This window comes from Platichthys flesus, chromosome 3 (assembly GCF_949316205.1).
Source record: "Platichthys flesus chromosome 3, fPlaFle2.1, whole genome shotgun sequence".
NCBI lineage: Eukaryota > Metazoa > Chordata > Actinopteri > Pleuronectiformes > Pleuronectidae > Platichthys > Platichthys flesus.
In genome coordinates this window covers 7710299-7728368 of record NC_084947.1, presented here as the reverse complement: position 1 = coordinate 7728368, position 18070 = coordinate 7710299, and the positions used below count along the sequence as shown (strand labels likewise).

General features: G+C 40.4%; 3 protein-coding genes across 4 annotated transcripts; 2 read left to right on the top strand and 1 right to left on the bottom strand.

Moving 5' to 3' along the window:
* Positions 1 to 282: 282 nt before the first annotated feature.
* Positions 283 to 9627, bottom strand: ostf1 (osteoclast stimulating factor 1). Its single transcript, XM_062381681.1, has 10 exons — positions 9451 to 9627; positions 5148 to 5194; positions 4136 to 4186; positions 3855 to 3918; positions 3684 to 3737; positions 3332 to 3439; positions 3025 to 3074; positions 2489 to 2567; positions 2163 to 2261; positions 283 to 1369 (listed from the first exon to the last, which is right to left on the bottom strand). The coding sequence occupies exons 1-10, from the start codon at positions 9482 to 9484 to the stop codon at positions 1311 to 1313; spliced, it is 645 nt and encodes a 214-aa protein (XP_062237665.1). The 5' UTR covers positions 9485 to 9627; the 3' UTR covers positions 283 to 1310.
* Positions 9628 to 10477: 850 nt separating this feature from the next.
* nmrk1 (nicotinamide riboside kinase 1) lies at positions 10478 to 14027 on the top strand. Of its 2 annotated transcripts, none has more exons than XM_062381679.1 (8): positions 10478 to 10795; positions 11245 to 11335; positions 11422 to 11470; positions 12020 to 12179; positions 12317 to 12388; positions 12469 to 12575; positions 12665 to 12734; positions 13311 to 14027. In XM_062381679.1, exons 1-8 carry the CDS (start codon positions 10767 to 10769, stop codon positions 13381 to 13383), a joined length of 651 nt encoding a protein of 216 aa, XP_062237663.1. In that variant the 5' UTR covers positions 10478 to 10766; the 3' UTR covers positions 13384 to 14027. The 2 variants fall into 2 exon arrangements, with proteins under 2 accessions (XP_062237663.1, XP_062237664.1); XM_062381680.1 differs by having other exon boundaries at positions 10479 to 10795; positions 12665 to 12747.
* A 138-nt stretch (positions 14028 to 14165) lies between these two features.
* On the top strand, positions 14166 to 17984 carry LOC133940810 (gamma-glutamyl hydrolase). Its single transcript, XM_062381674.1, has 9 exons — positions 14166 to 14931; positions 15047 to 15161; positions 15439 to 15489; positions 15588 to 15672; positions 16156 to 16294; positions 16482 to 16588; positions 16800 to 16893; positions 16989 to 17126; positions 17648 to 17984. Exons 1-9 carry the CDS (start codon positions 14823 to 14825, stop codon positions 17761 to 17763), a joined length of 954 nt encoding a protein of 317 aa, XP_062237658.1. The 5' UTR covers positions 14166 to 14822; the 3' UTR covers positions 17764 to 17984.
* The last annotated feature ends 86 nt before the right edge of the window (positions 17985 to 18070 follow it).

Sequence of the window (18070 nt, the reverse complement as noted above, 5' to 3'; positions counted from 1 at the left end):
AACACATTGAACTTTGATGTGTCCGAATCGGGGCAGAGTCTGTATTCTTTGTAATTGTTAATAATTGTCAAAAAGATGGGTATTTATTAGTTTGTGCAATCTGGTCCGGATCCTATTAAAAATCTGGATCTAGTGAATTTAATGTGGTTTGATAAGACGGCATTTCTACTAGGCGTCATTTTTTACAATCTAGTTTTGTTTTTATTTGAACTTTAAGTCAAAGTTTGCAGACATATGTACTTCATGCTATTTGCTTTGTGATTAAAAGACATCTGCTCAATGTGACGTTTAAGTTAAAAACAATTTATTGCAGATCGAAGACAAAGCAGATCGAATCTCAAACTAAATCATTTGAAGAATGACATGTTCACATTGAAACAGAACCATAGACATAGCACATATTTAAGGCACTTTAATATCCTTTGTAGGAAAACAGCAATGAAACCAGACAAATTGCTCCCAGGATGGAATTCTGACCATCAAAAGCTAGAAAGACGAAAACAAAGGTTTTTACACAGGACAGATTTTTCGTTAGTTACACTGAGCTGATGGATGTTGAACAGCAGTGGAAATGTTACAACACAGACCAAAATCCCTGCAGCACAAAAAGTGAGAGGTGAGATTCCATGACATAACATTGTGAAGGTGGGAGCATCACTACCATACATGACAGTTTCCTGAATCTTTCCCCCATTAGGCCCATTTTATTTTAAATTTGACCGAGCAGATAACACAGGAATGTCTCATATTAAAAAGGGAAATATTACACGTGTTGCTTTGCCTCCCCAATGTACATACATATACATAAACTATGCTCAGTGGTGACAAAGCATCAAGAGATTCATCCAATTTATCTAAGGTGACTGCAGTTCAGGAATGTAAGTGGCGCTTGAAAACTACACACAATCCTTTAATCTGCACTGGCACTTTAATTCCCACTTTAAATAGGTTAATCATAATCTCTACGCTTGAAATGTGCTTCTTAGAGCTTTGGTCCCTTCTCCACAACTACGTACTGTAACTTCTGCCCCTCGGCCCGCAGTGTGAAACCCATGATCCAAGACCGACTCCTTGCAAATGGAGATGAGCTTAGAAAAAAAACGGGCAAACAGTAAAATGGCATCAATCCAATACTGTGAGATTCACACTGATGCGATGCAGAGGGTCGAGGACTGAGGTGTTTGTACAAAGTAATAGAACGAAAATAAGTATTACAGATGAAAAACAGAGCAGCAAATCCATTTTTGGTCTGTAATAAAAACTCTCCCAACCCGCCAACTACCGATGGAAGACTGTCTCAACCTTTCAGCTTAGTCCGAGTCCTCGTCGTCCAAATACTCCTCAGCGTTGCTGATTGTGCGGGTGACGGCTGTACGGAGACAAAAGAACAGTTATTAGCAGTATTTTTTAAATACCCATCTTCAAAACCTTGAGACTCTGCAAGTGGTCCTTAGGTTTAAGAGCCTCTTCATCCCTCATTCCAGTTCTCAACAGGAATGTTAACTTTGATTAAGTACGATATCTTTAGTTCATGCTGTTTCCACAAGACATGGCAATACAACACAGGCATTATATTTATAGATTCAGAAGCTCTGGTTTTACCCAGGTGACATTTTTATGCAGGATAATATACTAGGGCTCATCTCATGTGGCAGTCACATGACAGAGATAAACAAATCTTCATCCAATAATCTGTTTTGGGTACTAACATGACATTGCTCATTATTTTATTAAAAGAAGGTTTTCCAACCAGGAGTTATCCCTTGGAAAGTGGATATTCAGAGTCGGTTAAGTCTCTTATCTTCTGATGGTGACTGTTTACAGTCTGGTGAGTCCACACAAAACTAACAGATACTTTTTTCAGGTGTTTTAGGTCTAGACAACATTAAAGGTCAAACTTTATTTACAGCTATCTGCGTATGAATGCAGATAAATTGCGAGGCGGAAAGCGAAAGCATTTTGATCAACATGTTCCTGCTCTGCTCTCCACATGGACTGTTCACCTGTGGGCAACCAAAGCCAAACCTGATTGGTCAAAACTACAAACCACAAACCAGTAAATCCGGTTCCCTCGCCCACAGATTCTGCATATTAACATCCAGGTGCACGTAAAACCGAGGTTGAGTGCTGCAAGCTTGCCCCCTAGTGGCAGCTGTACTTACTGCTTCCCTGCTTCCTCTTGAGAAGTGTAGCACACTGAGCGTTAGTGGCCATTTCCAGAGCCAGCTTGTTCTCATTGTTCCTAATGTCCGTCCTCGCATCTGAAAAGAAAGTACACAACAAAATAGAAACTACATACAGGAAGACACACCCTAACCCAAAAATAAAACTGTGTGTGAGCACTGATAAAACAGCCTTATTTCCTCAATCTGGAGTCAAACACTTATTATATGCTTTGATCAAATGTTTCTGAAACTCTCCCTGTTTTCAACGCTCTTTTTGATACGTTTTCAGATAAACATAAAAAAACAGAAGATGACAAACTCACCCTTGTTCAGCAACATTTCCACAATGTCAGAGTATCCCTTCCAGGCCGCCGCATGCAGAGCGGTGTCCCCAAGTTTATTCTGAGACACAAAACAACATCATCAGTGACAAACACCCCCGACAAGCATCAACTTTGATATTATCCAACCTCATTTGCATCATGTACTTCTAATCCATCTTCACTGGCTTCAGGTCCAGCATCGTATTCAAATCCCTCCACGCCCTGGCCCTTCGCTATCTGTCTGACCTCCTCCACCTCTCCACTCCACCTCAGAACCTACGGCCTTCAGATACAGGGCCGCTCGCCCTCCTCCGTGCCGGCCTGCCTTCCTACCATGACTGGGCATTCAGTGACAGCCCTCACAGCTCTGGATCTCTCTCCCAGCCGAGAAACTGAACTACCAAAGTGGAAACCGCTCAAAGTGATCACGTTTTTTCCCGGGACAAAGTTTTCCGAATCTTGGGCAACCGGCAAGATGCTATATAACTCCAAATTATTATCATTATTAGTAAATGTGCTTTTAAAACCCATCTCACCTGCTGGTTGAGCTCCACATTGGACTGGCCGAGCAGCGCCTCCACCACATCTGGCACAGAGAAAAAGAGAAGTTTACGAGAGGGATTGAACATCAAATGACACTTTACACATCAAAAGCAAGCAGGGAACAATGGAGGGGCACTACAGAACTGGAACACTCATAGAACAAGTTCCTCTTTTTGAGTACTTCACTTCTGTAGTCAAAAAAAATCTGACTCCATGTCCAAAATAACCTGAAAATAATGTGTGTTTGTTAGTGAAAGCTGAACTGCACCAAAAAGCTGTTTCTCCTATCAGACATATTACCTTTGTGTCCTCCATGGCATCCCCAGTAGAGGGCAGTGTTTCCTGCCTTATCCAGCCCATTAATTCCAACCTTGTTCTCCAAACATTCCCTTAGCCAGCTCAGATTTCCTGTTCAAACAGACAAATATGTCCCATGAACACACAGAGTGCACACAAAGTCTAAAGGAGATGGGTACTAATAATGTGAACAGTGTGTGAGCAGAAAGGGAAAAAAGATGTGAACAGGACCAAAGCGGCTTTTACTGTCGCCACAAAGACACAACTGTGTGGGAGGGAAGGTATTACAACACAGATAGATGTCTCAAAAGACATTTAACAGATAAATAAGACGAGGAAGTAGTTGAGTGTGCACCTCGTTTGGCTGCTTCATGCATTGGGTTGTCAATAGACTCTGCCTGCTCAGCCACTGAAGACACAAAACAAAAACATCAGTGCATCGTCAAAGGGAACATTTCAGGAGACAAAGGTCTGTATTATATTTCAATCCCCACAAACACCTTACGACATTTAAACTTCTACTCACCATAGTTACTTGGAATTAGTCCCGTCCTTCCTCTGCATGTTCCCTTCCACCAATTAGTGTCGCTCTGTGGATAAATTTCACGCAGAAGTCTTGGTTTTAATAAAATCCCACAGAGTTAAATGAGATGCACGGAGCAGAGAAGTATAAATAGAATGGAGAAATGACAGTGGACGATGGAAAATGACAAAATACAAATAGGGCAAAAGAAAGAGGAAGAAGTTATTTGAATTTTGTGAAACACGAGGACACGGTGACGAAGACAAATCTGAGGTTTCACTTACTGTGTCCGAGATGTACAAGATGTCCCCTTCTTCAAAGTACAGCTCGTCCGGCTGGAAACCAAAAAGTTAACGATGAGAACATGTGAGTGTGAAATTATCTAGAATTAATTTAAGAAAAACTAAACCTGAGATAATGTGTTACGTATTCACAGCAGTTTTGTGTCACATTTCACCCACTTTCTCCTCCCTGGCTTCTTCCCCTTTCCTCCACCAACTGAAACAATCATCACTGATACATTTTAATGATCGTTCACACAAGTGTTAATGGAGGAGGTAGAAGATGTATTAAGTTTTTATTTTATTCACATAAATAGTTATTCTGTAGAGGTATTTGTTTGGTGAGTCGCTTTTATTTACGCCTGCATTTCATCTACAGCTGACACAAACGTTTCACCTACTCTTCTGATCATAAATTCATCGTTTCAATAACTTTCCAATATAAAGAGGGTTCACTGGCTCCAGCTTCTCTAATGTCACGTTTTGTCCTTTCCCATACGAACGTGCTCTGAAGATCTTGTTCATTTATCACCACCCCTCTTTAAATCCGATGGAGCATGTTTTAAACTATTCTCGGACAATTTCACTGAATCAATTTCTAAGTTATTCTTCATGTTTGTGTTAAATATAAACATCATGTTCACACATTTGAAAGGATTCATTAGTTTCTATTTGCAAAAGCATCACTGGAGGTCAGCAACTAAACATGTGGTTTAAATATCCTTTTATCATTGTTGCAAAATCTGCACAATGTACAATGCAGATATTTAATATAGCAAGAGCTTGATGAACACACAAATATAGTTACAAATTAAGCAAATACACAAAGAAGCACTGCAAACCAAAATACTCATTGGGATCAATACTGTTATTTCATGTTTTGAATCCCATGTGTCGAATGAATCTATTGACAGATGAATCAGTATTTAATCTGATTTTAAAAGAACTCAATAAATGGTTTTCAACACTCACGAATCATTAGAAAAACAATCAATCTTAAATATGAGGCTCTTACCGTTCTGGGTTCGAAGGTGAATGATGCTCTGAACACCTTAACTTGGCCTGGAATGAGAAAAAGGCCGATAATCAGTATGTGGCAGGTTGGAGCAGAAATGTGAACAGGTCACATTTTACTTGAGAACAGACACAACTCCATGACACCACACAAACCGTCACTCCATGAAGAGATTAATACGCTTCATTCACCACAATGAGCCTGCAGGTGAGTCAGTGTAAATAATCCTGGCTTTATTTTGGTAAATTCCTAACACATAATCAAATCAGTGTCGGACATTATCCATTCATTTTCAAGAGCCATCTGTGAGAAGCATGTGACTCTACAACCTCTAACACTTGTACATGCAGTGCAGGGACCACGGAGCTGGTAGTTGTGTGTGCAGCCCCGAGGCAGCGGGCCCCTGGGCCTGTGCTGGTTCACAGTCGAGCCTGGCGTTGGCTCGGCTGCTGGAATGCAACCAGAGTGGTTGAAGCTGAACTAGTTCAGAGAGAAGGGGGAAATCACTTAAAGAAACAGTGACATGCTCCCAACCCATTGTTATCAATAATCCTCTTTATTTCCGGGACCAAGTTGGCACAGAATGCTGAACTGTGTCTTTTATACAAGGTTCAGGACACAACACAAGCCAATGGAGCAGCTTTTTATTTGATTATTGTGATTTGCATCTGATTTGTAGATAAACATCACAAAGTGCTTCACTCTGCTGACGTCCCTCAACCATTTGTCTGGTTGTCAATGCTCTTATTGTCAAGGAAGCTGCTGTCAAAATAAAGGTCTCAAAACATTCACCAGACCCCCCCCCCCCCCCCATGCATTCGATCATGTTATGTATTGTGACATTTATCATCCAAATGTGTTTGATTGTATTTTGAAAAAAGGTGTTTTCAGGGACAGAGGCCACAAGCTTCACCGTGTTCTAATCACTACAGCCTGACCAATACTGGATTGTTTAGGTTAAATCCAATTTTAAGGAGTAGAAAATTCAAAATAAATAAAGACACTGCTTAGATCATTATACTGTGTTGGAACAGGTTCCTCTGGACAAACTATGTGATAACACAATTACCCACGAAAGCATAATTCTTCGACATTAATGTTCGCTCTAACTTTTTTTCATATTACAGCATAACAGACAACATAGACAGCGATGATATTAACATGACATTAGTACTTTTTCTTTTTGAATGTGCTTCAGTGTTATTCTTATTTCTCTCATTTTAAGTTTGTTATTGGGGCTTGGGTTATCTGAAATTCTGTTTTTACACAAAACCCACTGAACCGAAACTAGCACAGATATGTTTTCACTCTCTTCTTGGTGACATTTGGTGCAGATCTGGATAATGATCTTGATTTCTCTGACGGAAGGATGCACTCTTCTACATTACACTTGCAACTGGGTGATGTCTAAGTTGTGCAGCTCCTCCTGACTTACTGATAAAATCATTCCATCAGTAACCTTATTTCTTCTTGCATCACAATGTTTATCTGTGTGGTCCCTGTTACATAAACAAACAGCAAAAAATATATATTAACCTCACGAGCCAGAATTGAAAGAAGTCGTAATAAAGATGCTGATAATTATCAAAGAGCTTCCTGTGAGACTGACACTGATGAATTTGCTTCCAGACAGCAAAGAGAAGCTGGCCAGGCCTGAGCGTTGTACAGAAGCAACTGCTCCCCTCTGCCGTTACTCAAAGTTCCTATTTAGTAAACACACACAGTCACAGTGAGTCAGAATGAGAGTCTGAGTCTGTGCACAAGCTCAGCTCTGTTCAGAAAGAATGTGTCCTCTCTGCAGGCCCGGTCATGTCGCTCAAAACACACAAGAGCCTGTGCCGACTGGTCCAGGTTCTCTCTGCCCCCCCCGGGCACTCACAAAGATTTACTCTGACTAACATCATGTAAAGAGAAGAGAAGAAAAATCACCTCTCAGTTAGAACAAAATGTTATCGGGACACTTTTATTAGCTTGTGGCGTAATTTGAGATGATATCCATCATTGCAAGGGAAATTTCAACAGCTCTTGTCAGATCTGGGTGGCTACTTCATTCCTGCATGAAGCCCGACCCCAGATCCTGACCACCACAACCTTCCTTAAGAGTCAACAAAGCAGAAACTGTAAAGTTTTTTAATAGACTAAATCAATTGATTGTTGGTCGACAAAATGTCAAAACGGTTGACAAAAAATGCCAATCACAGCTTTGCAGAGCTGGAGGCAACATCTTCAAATGTCTTGTTTAGTTTAGCAACCAGTTCAAAACAAAAATACATTTATTGTTGAATATATAAAACTGAGGCAGCGACTATTTAAAACACTGGGCCCTGAGAAAATAGGTCTTTCACTGTTTTTTTCCAAAAACCTAAGCAACAATTATTATAATTCTGTCAATCAACCAATCGATTAATCAACTAATTCAGCTCCAAACTGAGCAGAATTAGTTACCAGGTCAGTTACCAGCAGTCCTGAAACCACCACAGGCTAATCTAGACGACCATGAGAGCGACCAAAGTCGTCCGACTCAGAAAAAACTTGAGGAACTGCCCTCAAATCTCTGAATCAGCACATTCATGTTAAATATATCTACTATAAGCTGCTCGCCATGCAGCTCAAAACATGTAGGCAGTGAATGTACGTTACACATCCTCAGCTGTGTAACGTACACCTGAGTCCTGGGATGTTCAAATCTCGTGAGAGGCGGCTCTCCTACAATGCATCCAGCTGCCATCTGTCCCACAGAGGATCTCATCTGACCTCACGACCATGTGAGGGGTCATGGAGTCCGCTCATGAATAACCAAGAAGAGTATGTGACATCATGTGCCGCTAACAGCTTTGACTTCATCAGAGAAGATGACTCACAGTTTTTTTTTTTTTATCCCCTCATGAGAATCTTTTCTATCCGGAGCCAGCCTTCGAATTTACACTGCAGACAACATCCCAGAAAACGATCATACAAATGCTTTCAACTAAATGTAGCATTTTAACATTCACACAGATTGTAATTCACTGGGGTGTTGTATTACAATGCATTTGGTTATTGAAAAGGTCCAAAAAGGATTAAAAACTATTATCAGTCGATAATTATCATGTTAAATGTCACATTATTATTTATTTGAAGATTAAAGACAAATTTTTGCTGCGGAAGGTTTTTTAGGACTTAACTACATTACAAATCTGAGGTAGAAGTTTTTTCCCTTTTCACTGTGCTGACACAATGCGTAAGCCCTGCATCTATAAATAAATTGACTTTTATTGTTGTGCTATTGATGACTATAAATTTGCAATAATAATTAGTATTGTTTTATTGCCCAGATACTCTAACAACAGATGGACTCTGTACTTTTATCTATATAAAATAAATTGCATTAGTTATACAGTGTTGCAAGTGGAGCTGAATCACTTAATGAACAGTAAATTTCAGTCTCGATGGGCCCATTAAAGGTTGTGTGTATAATTTAGTGACATCTAGTGGTGAAGTTGCGTATTGCAGCTGAATACCCCTCACCCTCCCAGTCCAAACATGAAAGAGAACCTGTGGCCTTCAGTTGTCCTAAAACTGCAAAAGGTGTTAGGTTACTGTAAAAAAAAACATGGCTGCCTCCACAGAGAGGACCCACTCCTGATGTAAATATAAAGTGTTTAAATACAAAGGGTCCATCTCAGGGTAAAGAAAACAAGTCGTACAATTTAGATGAAACAAACCAGAGAAGTCATCACAAGGATTATTTTATACTCAATTTCTGCCCATAGTTCCATTTCCCCTCAAGTCTTAATAAAGAGTGCATATTAAAGATGAGGGGGAAATTACCTGCACCTGACTGTCAGTGCTTATTAGGCACATTTCCTCCTCTTAGGTTTCAAACAGCAGCACAGACAGGAAGTCAAGAGGAAAGTCACTGACCAGAGGCTGATCTTCACATCGGAACTCACCGATGACAACACACTCATTGAGAAATAGGGAAGTCTCACACAGACACACGCACACTCGCACGCACGCACGCACACGCACACACAGGCCTGTTGCTGGATCTCCCTGTCAATCAGCAGCGAGGACACTTGCCTCAGCTGCTCCGTGGACCTGCTTCTCTCGCCGACTACCGGTGGAAGTTACGGAGAAGTTCGCTTCCGCCCTTTTGATCAATGTTCCACGCACGGACGACCGAAATCTGCGGGACTCACTGACACGGTCACCGCCCACGAAGCCGCCGCCGCCGCCGCACAACAAGGTGTGTTGTCCTCGTGCAGAGGAGAAGTCAGAGGTGGATTCGAAGTGTCCCACTTCTTCGGTTCGGTGGTCTTACCTGGTTTGGCCGGTTTGGGAGGAGGCTTCGACATTTGCGGGACTCGGAGGAGAGAAGGAGGAGAAGCTCGACAGAAGCGACGCTGGACTCGAACCCTGCAGAAAGAAGAGAAGCTGCTAAAGCTGCTGCTGCTGCCAACGAGGAAGTTCAGCGAGAGGCGGACGAGTCGCACTGCGCACGCGCACAACACCGACCTGCAACTGCTGCTAAACAGGATGATGATATAGAGAGAGAGAGAGAGAGACAGAGAGCAACCAATGTTAGATAGATAGATAAATAGATAGATAGATAGAAAGATGGAGAGGGAGAGAGAGAGAGATACAAGTTAGTTGGATAGATAGATAGATAAATAGAGAGATAGTTATAGTTAGATAGATAAATAGATAGTAACATAAATAGATAGAGAGATAGAAAAATGAGAAGAGAGAGAGAGATACAAGTTAGTTGGATAGATAGATAGATAGATAAATAGAGAGATAGTTATAGTTAGACAGATAAATAGATAGTTACATAAATAGATAGAGAGATAGAAAAATGAAGAGAGAGAGAGAGATACAAGTTAGTTGGATAGATAGATAGATAAATAGAGAGATAGTTATAGTTAGACAGATAAATAGATAGAGAGATAGAGAAATGAAGAGAGAGAGAGAGCGATACAAGTTAGTTTGATAGATAGATAGATAAATAGAGAGCTAGATAGATGGATATGGATAGCAATAATAGTTAGACAGATATATAGATAGTTACATTAATAGATAGAAAGATAGATAGATAAATAAAGATTAAATATACTATTCAAAATAAAAAAATTGAATAAATCAAATCTATTAACATTTGTTTGACTCATTCATTTTTGTATTAATTCATTACTATTTTGTCCATAAACTTTTACGTTTCTGTTTAAAAAGTTTTCTTTCTTTCTTTCTTTTATCTCTTTCATTCTTTCTTTCTTTTCATTTATTTCTCTCTTTCTCTCTTTCTTTCTTTGTATCTTTGTATCTTTCTTTTTCTTTTAACTTGTTTGTTCATTCGGTTGTATCACTAACTTCACTTTTCACTTTACTTTTATTTTGACTTTGTTTCATATAGCGTCTTGATTTTCTCAACGGGCAGGGTCCTGCGTGACGTGGCAGTGACGTTGCGGCTCCATCAGCGAATGAGGAGCGACCTGTAGCGGAACAGAGGGAGCACGGCGCGGAGGAGTTGTGGAGAAGGACGTGCACGAGTTAAATCTGCACATAATCTGTCGAGTAATCAGGTTTGATCAGTTTCACATCCGAGCAACTTTTTGCAGTGAGGAAACACAACGAGCTGAGATGAAGACTCTGGTGGTGGGAGTGGGAGGGTAAGTCAGGATGATGGGACGTGAATGTGCTGGCTTCTTTCAATGCATATCACTGGTGATGTTTAGACCATCTTACACCTCTGGTTACAAACATGCGTGCTCACGTGCTGTTGTCACAAAGGAACACAACACGAATAAATCAGAGTTTTTAACAATGAGCCTACTTTATTCTGTCAGTTTTTAGATTCTGAACTGGGAGACACAGAGGTGCAGTACAACATGTATTAAATCCTCACATTATTAAATGGTCTAAATTCATGCAGTGGGGCATAGGAAACACAGCCAGATCTATACAGCCCGGCAGCATGTGACATCCATGTGGCGGCCAACACTGATAAGAGTTGTACTCCGAGAGAAATGTCAGTGTAACAGAGTCCAGTCGGAAAACTCTGTTTCCTGACATCTGTGCAGCTTTCAAGTGGCTGACAGGTGATATGAATGTCTTTCAGGATGACCAATGGTGGGAAGTCGACTCTGGCCAAGAGTCTGCACCAGCTCCTACCCACCAGCTGCCTCATAGCACAGGATTCATACTTCAAGGTAGAGATCCAGGTCAGATCACAGCTTTCACACCGGCTGCGGGTCGGAGAGTTTGAGTGATCACAGTGCGTCCTTTCATTCTCCAGGAGGACTCTGTCGTGCCGGTGGACCACAATGGCTTCAAGCAATATGACAGTGAGGACACTTTGTTCAATTGTGGGTTATTTAAGTCCAAGGTTTGGATTTAGACCAATTAGATCACGAGGGAATCGCTTTGTTCACATTTGTCTTCAATCATTTGTGCCATTCTGTCCTGTGATCTTCTGATGGATGGATGCAGGAGGGTGAATACTACTATTAAGGACACAGATCATGTCCTTGGTATTTTTTTCAGAAAAAAAGATGGAGTTTAGGTAAACAAATGTGCAAATGGGTAATTTCTTTATATTTAACATGACTATACTTGTAAGGCCAAGAAATGACATAAGAGTTCAGTATAAGATCCGTCCACCAGATTTATTCCTGGCAATTTGAGCAATGTTAATAAATAAAATAGAATTAAATGTAAGCACAATATACAAATAGATATCTAACACAAATCCATACAAAAGTGATAACTCTGGATTTGATCGCTTCAAGATTTTACATTCAGTAACAAGATGAGAAATGGTACAAATGAGTAAAGGTGTCTAAATGTCTCTGAGAACGTGTTTGTGCTCATGTGGCGTCACTGCTGGGTTTCAGTGCTCAGTGCTCTCCACATGGACACCATGATGAGCGACGTCCACTCGTGGCAAAGAGATCCTGAGTCGTTCCTGAGGCAGCGAGACCTGAACCCAGCGGAGACGACACCGACAGACGTGTATGTGCTGATAGTCGAGGGATTCCTCATTTTCAACCACAGGTACACCAGACAGGAATCAGTCACCACGTTTATTTCAGTCATTATCATGATGATTTCAAAGTTACAGTGTATTATACAGGCCCAACTTTTCTCACTCTCTTTGTGTGTGTGTGTGTGTTTATTGTTTACCTTCCCAGGCCTCTTAACAATCTATTTGACAAAAGATACTTCCTGGAAATTCCATACGACGTCTGCAAGAGGAGACGAAGGTTTCAGATTTGATCATCAAACAAATGAATATAGTATGTTTTCTGTTCCTAGTAACCTCTGTTTCTTTTTTGATTGACAGCTCCCGGGTGTACACCCCTCCTGATCCTCCCGGTTACTTTGACGGATATGTGTGGCCGATGTACCTGAAGAACCGGCGGGAGATGGAGAGCATGGTGTCTGGACTAGGTGAGGGTCCACTGAAAGATACTGTTCATGGGATTGGGTCTGTGATTATTGGAGAATGTCTCTTATATGTTCAGGATTTGTTTCTTTAGTGATCCTGGATGGACTGCAGCCAAAAGACGAACTGCTGGACGCCGTGTGTAAAGATGTTTGTCAGGAAATGGACAGACTCGGGGTAAGTTTTAGAGATAATAGCTTTCTCTCTGGAGATAGACGGACTTTCTCATTTTCTTATTTATCAATTATTTATCTGTTTTAGTTGTGAGTGAGTCCTGCGTCAGTTTTTTCTTTGCATTATTTGACAAAATTCTGACATCTTACTGGTTGGCAGGGTGATCATACGGAACATCTATAACACTGAGTAATAATATACTTGTTAACTGATACGTAGTTGTTCTGTTGCCTGACTCAATAGTTGGTTTTCTTTAAGACAGTTAAGACTACACGCATCTTTCAGTGAAGCAGATGTAAAGTGAAGCCAGTTCGCTGCAAGAAATATACAAGAATTCATCATCGACAAATTATACTGAAGTAAAAAGTAATTTTTGATGTGTTTTCTTTGTTAGCTTTGAATATTTTGAATTCACAAAAATGTATATTAACGTGTTCATGGAGGTACAGACCCTTGGATGAACTCTTCAACACCATTTACATAGATGACTTAAATATCTCTCTGTGTGATGATGCTCTGATGTGTCAGAGTACTCATTTGATTTCATGGATTTCTTGTTTTTGCAGAGAAAGACAGAACAAGTTGAACTCCTCTGAAGGTGGTGACCTCTGCAGTGGAAAGGACCAAAGCAGTGGATGAGAATGAACTGATGTTGTAGTATATGAAGTTCCACAGCTGGAGACTGGAGAGACGCTGCCGGAATAACAGTTAAACTTCTTTTAATGGACAGTATTACTAAGTTAGCATACACTCTGAATATTAGTTTTCTTTAATGCTGAATATGAGACGTACAGGGAACTGATGTGATATGTTACACTTTGTTCGCGTCACAGTTATATGTCTTTTAATATGTAAGGATTTGACATGACACATAATTTCTAAAGACTTTCACTAATATTTGAATATAATAAATAAGGGTAATTTTTGTATTTTCCATTATTTGTCAAATCCAGGCAATGATTTGTAGTCAGAGTCTGTGCCGTAGCGATCAGGGGACCAATCGCAACACGGTCTCTGCTGTCAATCAACAAATCAAACTTGATAATGGTTTGACCCGTACCGCAGCCCGCCACCAGGGAGCGATCGAGCTGTCATGTCGTCCATCTTTATACACAATCTCTGGTTATGTCTCTGTATGAATGAGGTCCTTTGTCTCCACCTTGTGGTTGGATCAGATACACTGGAGACAAACGCGTGACCCAGTTCTTACTGTTTTTATTTTTTGTCTGTGACCTGAAAACAAATAAGTGAAATTAACAATAAAAGAAACATCATAACTCAAAGTCACATTTAGGTTTTCTTATTCATCATCACAAATACAACAAGGATCAGAATAGGTTTGCACTGAGAGTGTCCAGCCGAGGTGAGAATTGGAAAACAAAAATCTACAACAGCCAAAAATCACTTAAAGTGTCATCGTGCTCTAAGGTCCCTATTGATCAACACATTTCTTCTGTCTTTCATAAACTTCATATCTGATGAAACCAAGGTCTACTTATTATCTTCAGATGACACTCCTTAGTCTTCATCAGTGTGTATCTCTGTTGTTACATGACATTTGACCTCTGTTACTCGGACCTTATCTATTACATGCACTGCTTTCAGCACATTTCTGTCTTAACTTTTCCTCACAGTCTGTGCACACCCATGCACTAAAGTACCTGCCTCTTCTTTTTACAGTGGAACCAGTTTGACTGCACGTGGACTGCAGCGTGCCTGTGGGAACTGAGCTGCACTCTTAAACATTCTCACGCTATTAAAGTGTTTGACCCTTCTTTCACAACCCAGTTCTGGTCCACCAAGCTGCATTACTTCCTGCAAACTAACCGATCAGAATTTTGCCAGAAAGTCCGACAGCATCAGCAGAACGTTTGTGTTTGCTCAGCAGTCGACTGGCATGTTCAGGACATTTGTCATCGCATGTAAACCAGGGAATTCCTAACTTCCCTGTCCTGACTATATCCTCTTCGAGCTCGATATATATCAGTGTGCTGCAGCTTCTCTCATCAGTAGCTACTCGCTATAGGACCAGACACCTGATTCAGCCTCGAGCGATCAGTTGAGACTGAGGGGAGAACATGTCCAAGCCAGGATTGTCATCATTTGTGTGTTTACTTCTCGCCTGCAGCAGCGGAGCTATGCCCACTGCCCTCAACCAGGAGGCTTCGAATGACAGACCAGTGATCGGTGAGTGAAATCCAGTGTCGGTATCAGGGTCAAACAAACATCAGAGAAAAGAATCAACAAAACTTTATCTGCAGGTTCTGCTTTCAGACCAATCACAGGTGTTTTTGTCCTGCAGGTATTTTGACTCAGATGGTTTCAGATGATTTCTTGAAGCCTTGGGGGGAAACCTTCATACCTGCGTCCTACGTGAAGTACGCCGAGTCCGGAGGCAGCAGGGTGATGCCCATCAGGTGGAGTCCTCTTCAGTTGGGGTGTTTTTTCAACAGTAGATGTGGACGTAATTTACCTGGAGTTTTATGATAGTTCATTTTCAGTGATCAGGCACTGGTCCAATCTTTTAATCTATTCTACAGAATAGAAATTGTGACAGATAGGAATATTAGACACATTTGTTTTAATAAATGCAGTTTCCATGGAGCCCTGAATCACATAATGTAGATGATGTTAACCCTTGATTATCTGTTGCATTTTTTTTATGCATGTTAAATAATGTTGTTGTGTCCTCAGATTGACTCACACTGCTGCAGAATATGAAAACATCTTCAAGCAGATAAATGGGTGAGTCCCAGCATATAACTACAAATGAGTTTTATATGTCATATATGAACACAATAACGACATCAGTTCACTGCTCTGACCGTGTGATGTCTCCTCAGTCTGCTTTTCATCGGAGGAGCTGCAGATTTGGAGACGTCAGACTATGCCAAGGTGGCGAAGATTTTTTATACACTCGCTTTGAAGGTTTGTTCTACTGAATAAATATTTTAAATATTATTTTTATGTATGAAAAGAGCGAATTCACTCCAGTCTTGTGCAGTTTATTATAAAGTTTGAATACATTTTAAGGGAATTACATATTTTTCAGCCTCACGCCATTTCAAAATGAATAGTTAAATAAACTATATTTAAATAGTTGCTACTATTCTTATCTAGTGTTCAGTTGATCTCCCACTACACTGAAGTATGATCTTTCAGTGAGTGCACAGGAGGTCATCTGCACATGAAATAATTCAAAACCAGTCTCAAAATGTACAACTCAACATATATATATATATATATATATATATATAGTAAAACTTCTGTTAATTAATGAAATAGAAGTTTTCTTTAAAAGAAAACTCAGATAACAGAACTTCTGCTTTTCTCTTTATTTCCCGGTTATCTGCACCACACTACATAATTACATAGTCCTGAGAAGTGAAATCCTGACTGTGTGTGTTCCAGGCCAACGATGCGGGGGACTTCTTCCCGATCTGGGGCACGTGCATGGGCCTGCAGCTCCTCACTGTCCTGGTGGCCGGTGTAAATCTGCTGACAAACACCACAGCAGAGAACATAACGCTGCCCCTCAACCTGACCACAGGTTATAGATCACTGCATTACTGTGGACGTCTTTATGTGTGCATGTTTTATTACTAAAGTACAAGGAAAATGTTTTTAAATAGACTCAAGATTGTTTGGCAAAACTTTCAGAGGTACTGTGTGTACTTAATTATACCACTTAGTGTCAGTAGAGTCAAGTTACTGATCACAGGGTGTTTCCCTTGCAGAGGCCCACTCCAGCAGGATGTTCCAGGGCTTCTCTGAGGAGTTTATGAAAATTTTGACCCAAGAACCCCTGACTGGTAATTTCCACCACTATGGATTGACACTAGAGGTAAAGAAGAAGTGTCACTGTGCACCTTGTTTCACTTTCCATGTTGAGGTTTTGTCTTGTCATTGTCCTGAGAAATGAAATCGGAGACAATCCGCTCATGAAGCATCAAAGCGTCAAGGAACACATTCCTTTTAGAACCTTAAAAATCACTACCGTTACATAAGTATTTAAATCATATTGAAACGTAATACTTGAATAAATGTTCTTCCAGAGCTTCCAGGAAAATGCCAAGCTGAGAAATTTCTTTTCCGTCTTGTCTACAAACGTTGCTGAAAACGGGGCCCACTTTGTCTCAACCATGGAAGGTCACAAGATTATTTTATTTATACTCATTTCACAAACTTGATCCCTTCTCTTCAATGGGGTCAAAATAACGCCATATTGAATTATTCCCCACCAGGAAAGAGATATCCCTTCTACGGAGTGCAGTGGCACCCGGAGGTGAATCGATTCCAGTGGAACAGAAAGAGGAACTTTCCTCACTCCCCTCACTCCGTCCATCTGTCGTCTCTGCTGGCTGAGTTCTTTGTCAATGAAGGTAAGATGAAAAGCTAACGTCATCCTCACGATTCACTGTCATTGGGTCCTAATTGTATTCACAGGATATGAAGATAAATACTCTTGACATGATATATATTTGGCAGCTGTCTGAGATTTTTATAATAGTATTAACACCAACAATAGTAAAATCCCTGGTTATTATGAGAAAACTGTGAGTGATTTACATTCACTCGTGCTTATATCTACAATATCGTACTTAAAAAATTGATATAGCAACTTAAATTACATGTAACGTCCTCATTTTAGAGGATTTAATTTCTGGATTTAGAAATGCAGACCAACGATTACAAGATACTTTTCAATAATCCATCAAATGTTATTTGTATGTTTATTTGTATAACACCTTTCATACAGATGTAGTTTCCCACTTTAGTTCATCCAGATTATGCTCAAGATAACAGAGAAATTACAGTCAAGACTTTTACAGTGTAGTTTGTTTTACAGACTTTCTCCTCGTATACATGTTATTTACATCGATCTCACTTCTGCTTTGTTTAGGAAGGAGAAGTTCACATCGGTTTGACCTCGAGGAAGAGGACTCTTCCCTGATCTACAGCTACACGCCCGTCTATGCTGGAAACATCACAGGATATGAGCAGCTCTACTTCTTCTGACTCCGTGTGTCACTCTGTGGATGAACAAAACAAACCTTTCCCTGCAGTTTATTGTGCAACACGGCCCTTGAGTCCAGATGTGTGTGTAACAGCTGTGTGTGTGTTTGTGTTGTTCAGTACAGTGCATGTCTGTTACGCTGTGGAGACGTTTCTGCTCCAGTGTTGTTTACACTTGTTTATATTTCACAACTTTTAAGTCAATAAACAAATGGTTGACAAAACCGTCTCACCTCACTGCTCATTTAACAGACATCAAGGACAATCATATCACACCATCTTCCTCAGCAGATTACTATTGACTGATTTA

What these genes read in the sequence shown, in the direction of transcription:
- ostf1 (XM_062381681.1), bottom strand. Translation starts at nt 9,484, where the DNA reads ATGTCGAAGCCTCCTCCCAAACCGGCCAAACCAG. An exon ending in GCATGAAGCAGCCAAACGAG is followed by an intron (nt 3,440 to 3,683) that starts GTGCACACTCAA and finishes CTGTTTGAACAG; the next exon opens with GAAATCTGAGCTGGCTAAGG. An exon ending in CAAGAGGAAGCAGGGAAGCA is followed by an intron (nt 1,370 to 2,162) that starts GTAAGTACAGCT and finishes GTCTCCGTACAG; the next exon opens with CCGTCACCCGCACAATCAGC.
- nmrk1 (XM_062381679.1), top strand. Translation starts at nt 10,767, where the DNA reads ATGAAGACTCTGGTGGTGGGAGTGGGAGG. An exon ending in CTGGTGGTGGGAGTGGGAGG is followed by an intron (nt 10,796 to 11,244) that starts GTAAGTCAGGAT and finishes AATGTCTTTCAG; the next exon opens with GATGACCAATGGTGGGAAGT. An exon ending in TTCCTCATTTTCAACCACAG is followed by an intron (nt 12,180 to 12,316) that starts GTACACCAGACA and finishes TTACCTTCCCAG; the next exon opens with GCCTCTTAACAATCTATTTG.
- LOC133940810 (XM_062381674.1), top strand. Translation starts at nt 14,823, where the DNA reads ATGTCCAAGCCAGGATTGTCATCATTTGTGTGTTTACTTCTCGCCTGC. An exon ending in AGCAGGGTGATGCCCATCAG is followed by an intron (nt 15,162 to 15,438) that starts GTGGAGTCCTCT and finishes TTGTGTCCTCAG; the next exon opens with ATTGACTCACACTGCTGCAG. An exon ending in TGAGTTCTTTGTCAATGAAG is followed by an intron (nt 17,127 to 17,647) that starts GTAAGATGAAAA and finishes TGCTTTGTTTAG; the next exon opens with GAAGGAGAAGTTCACATCGG.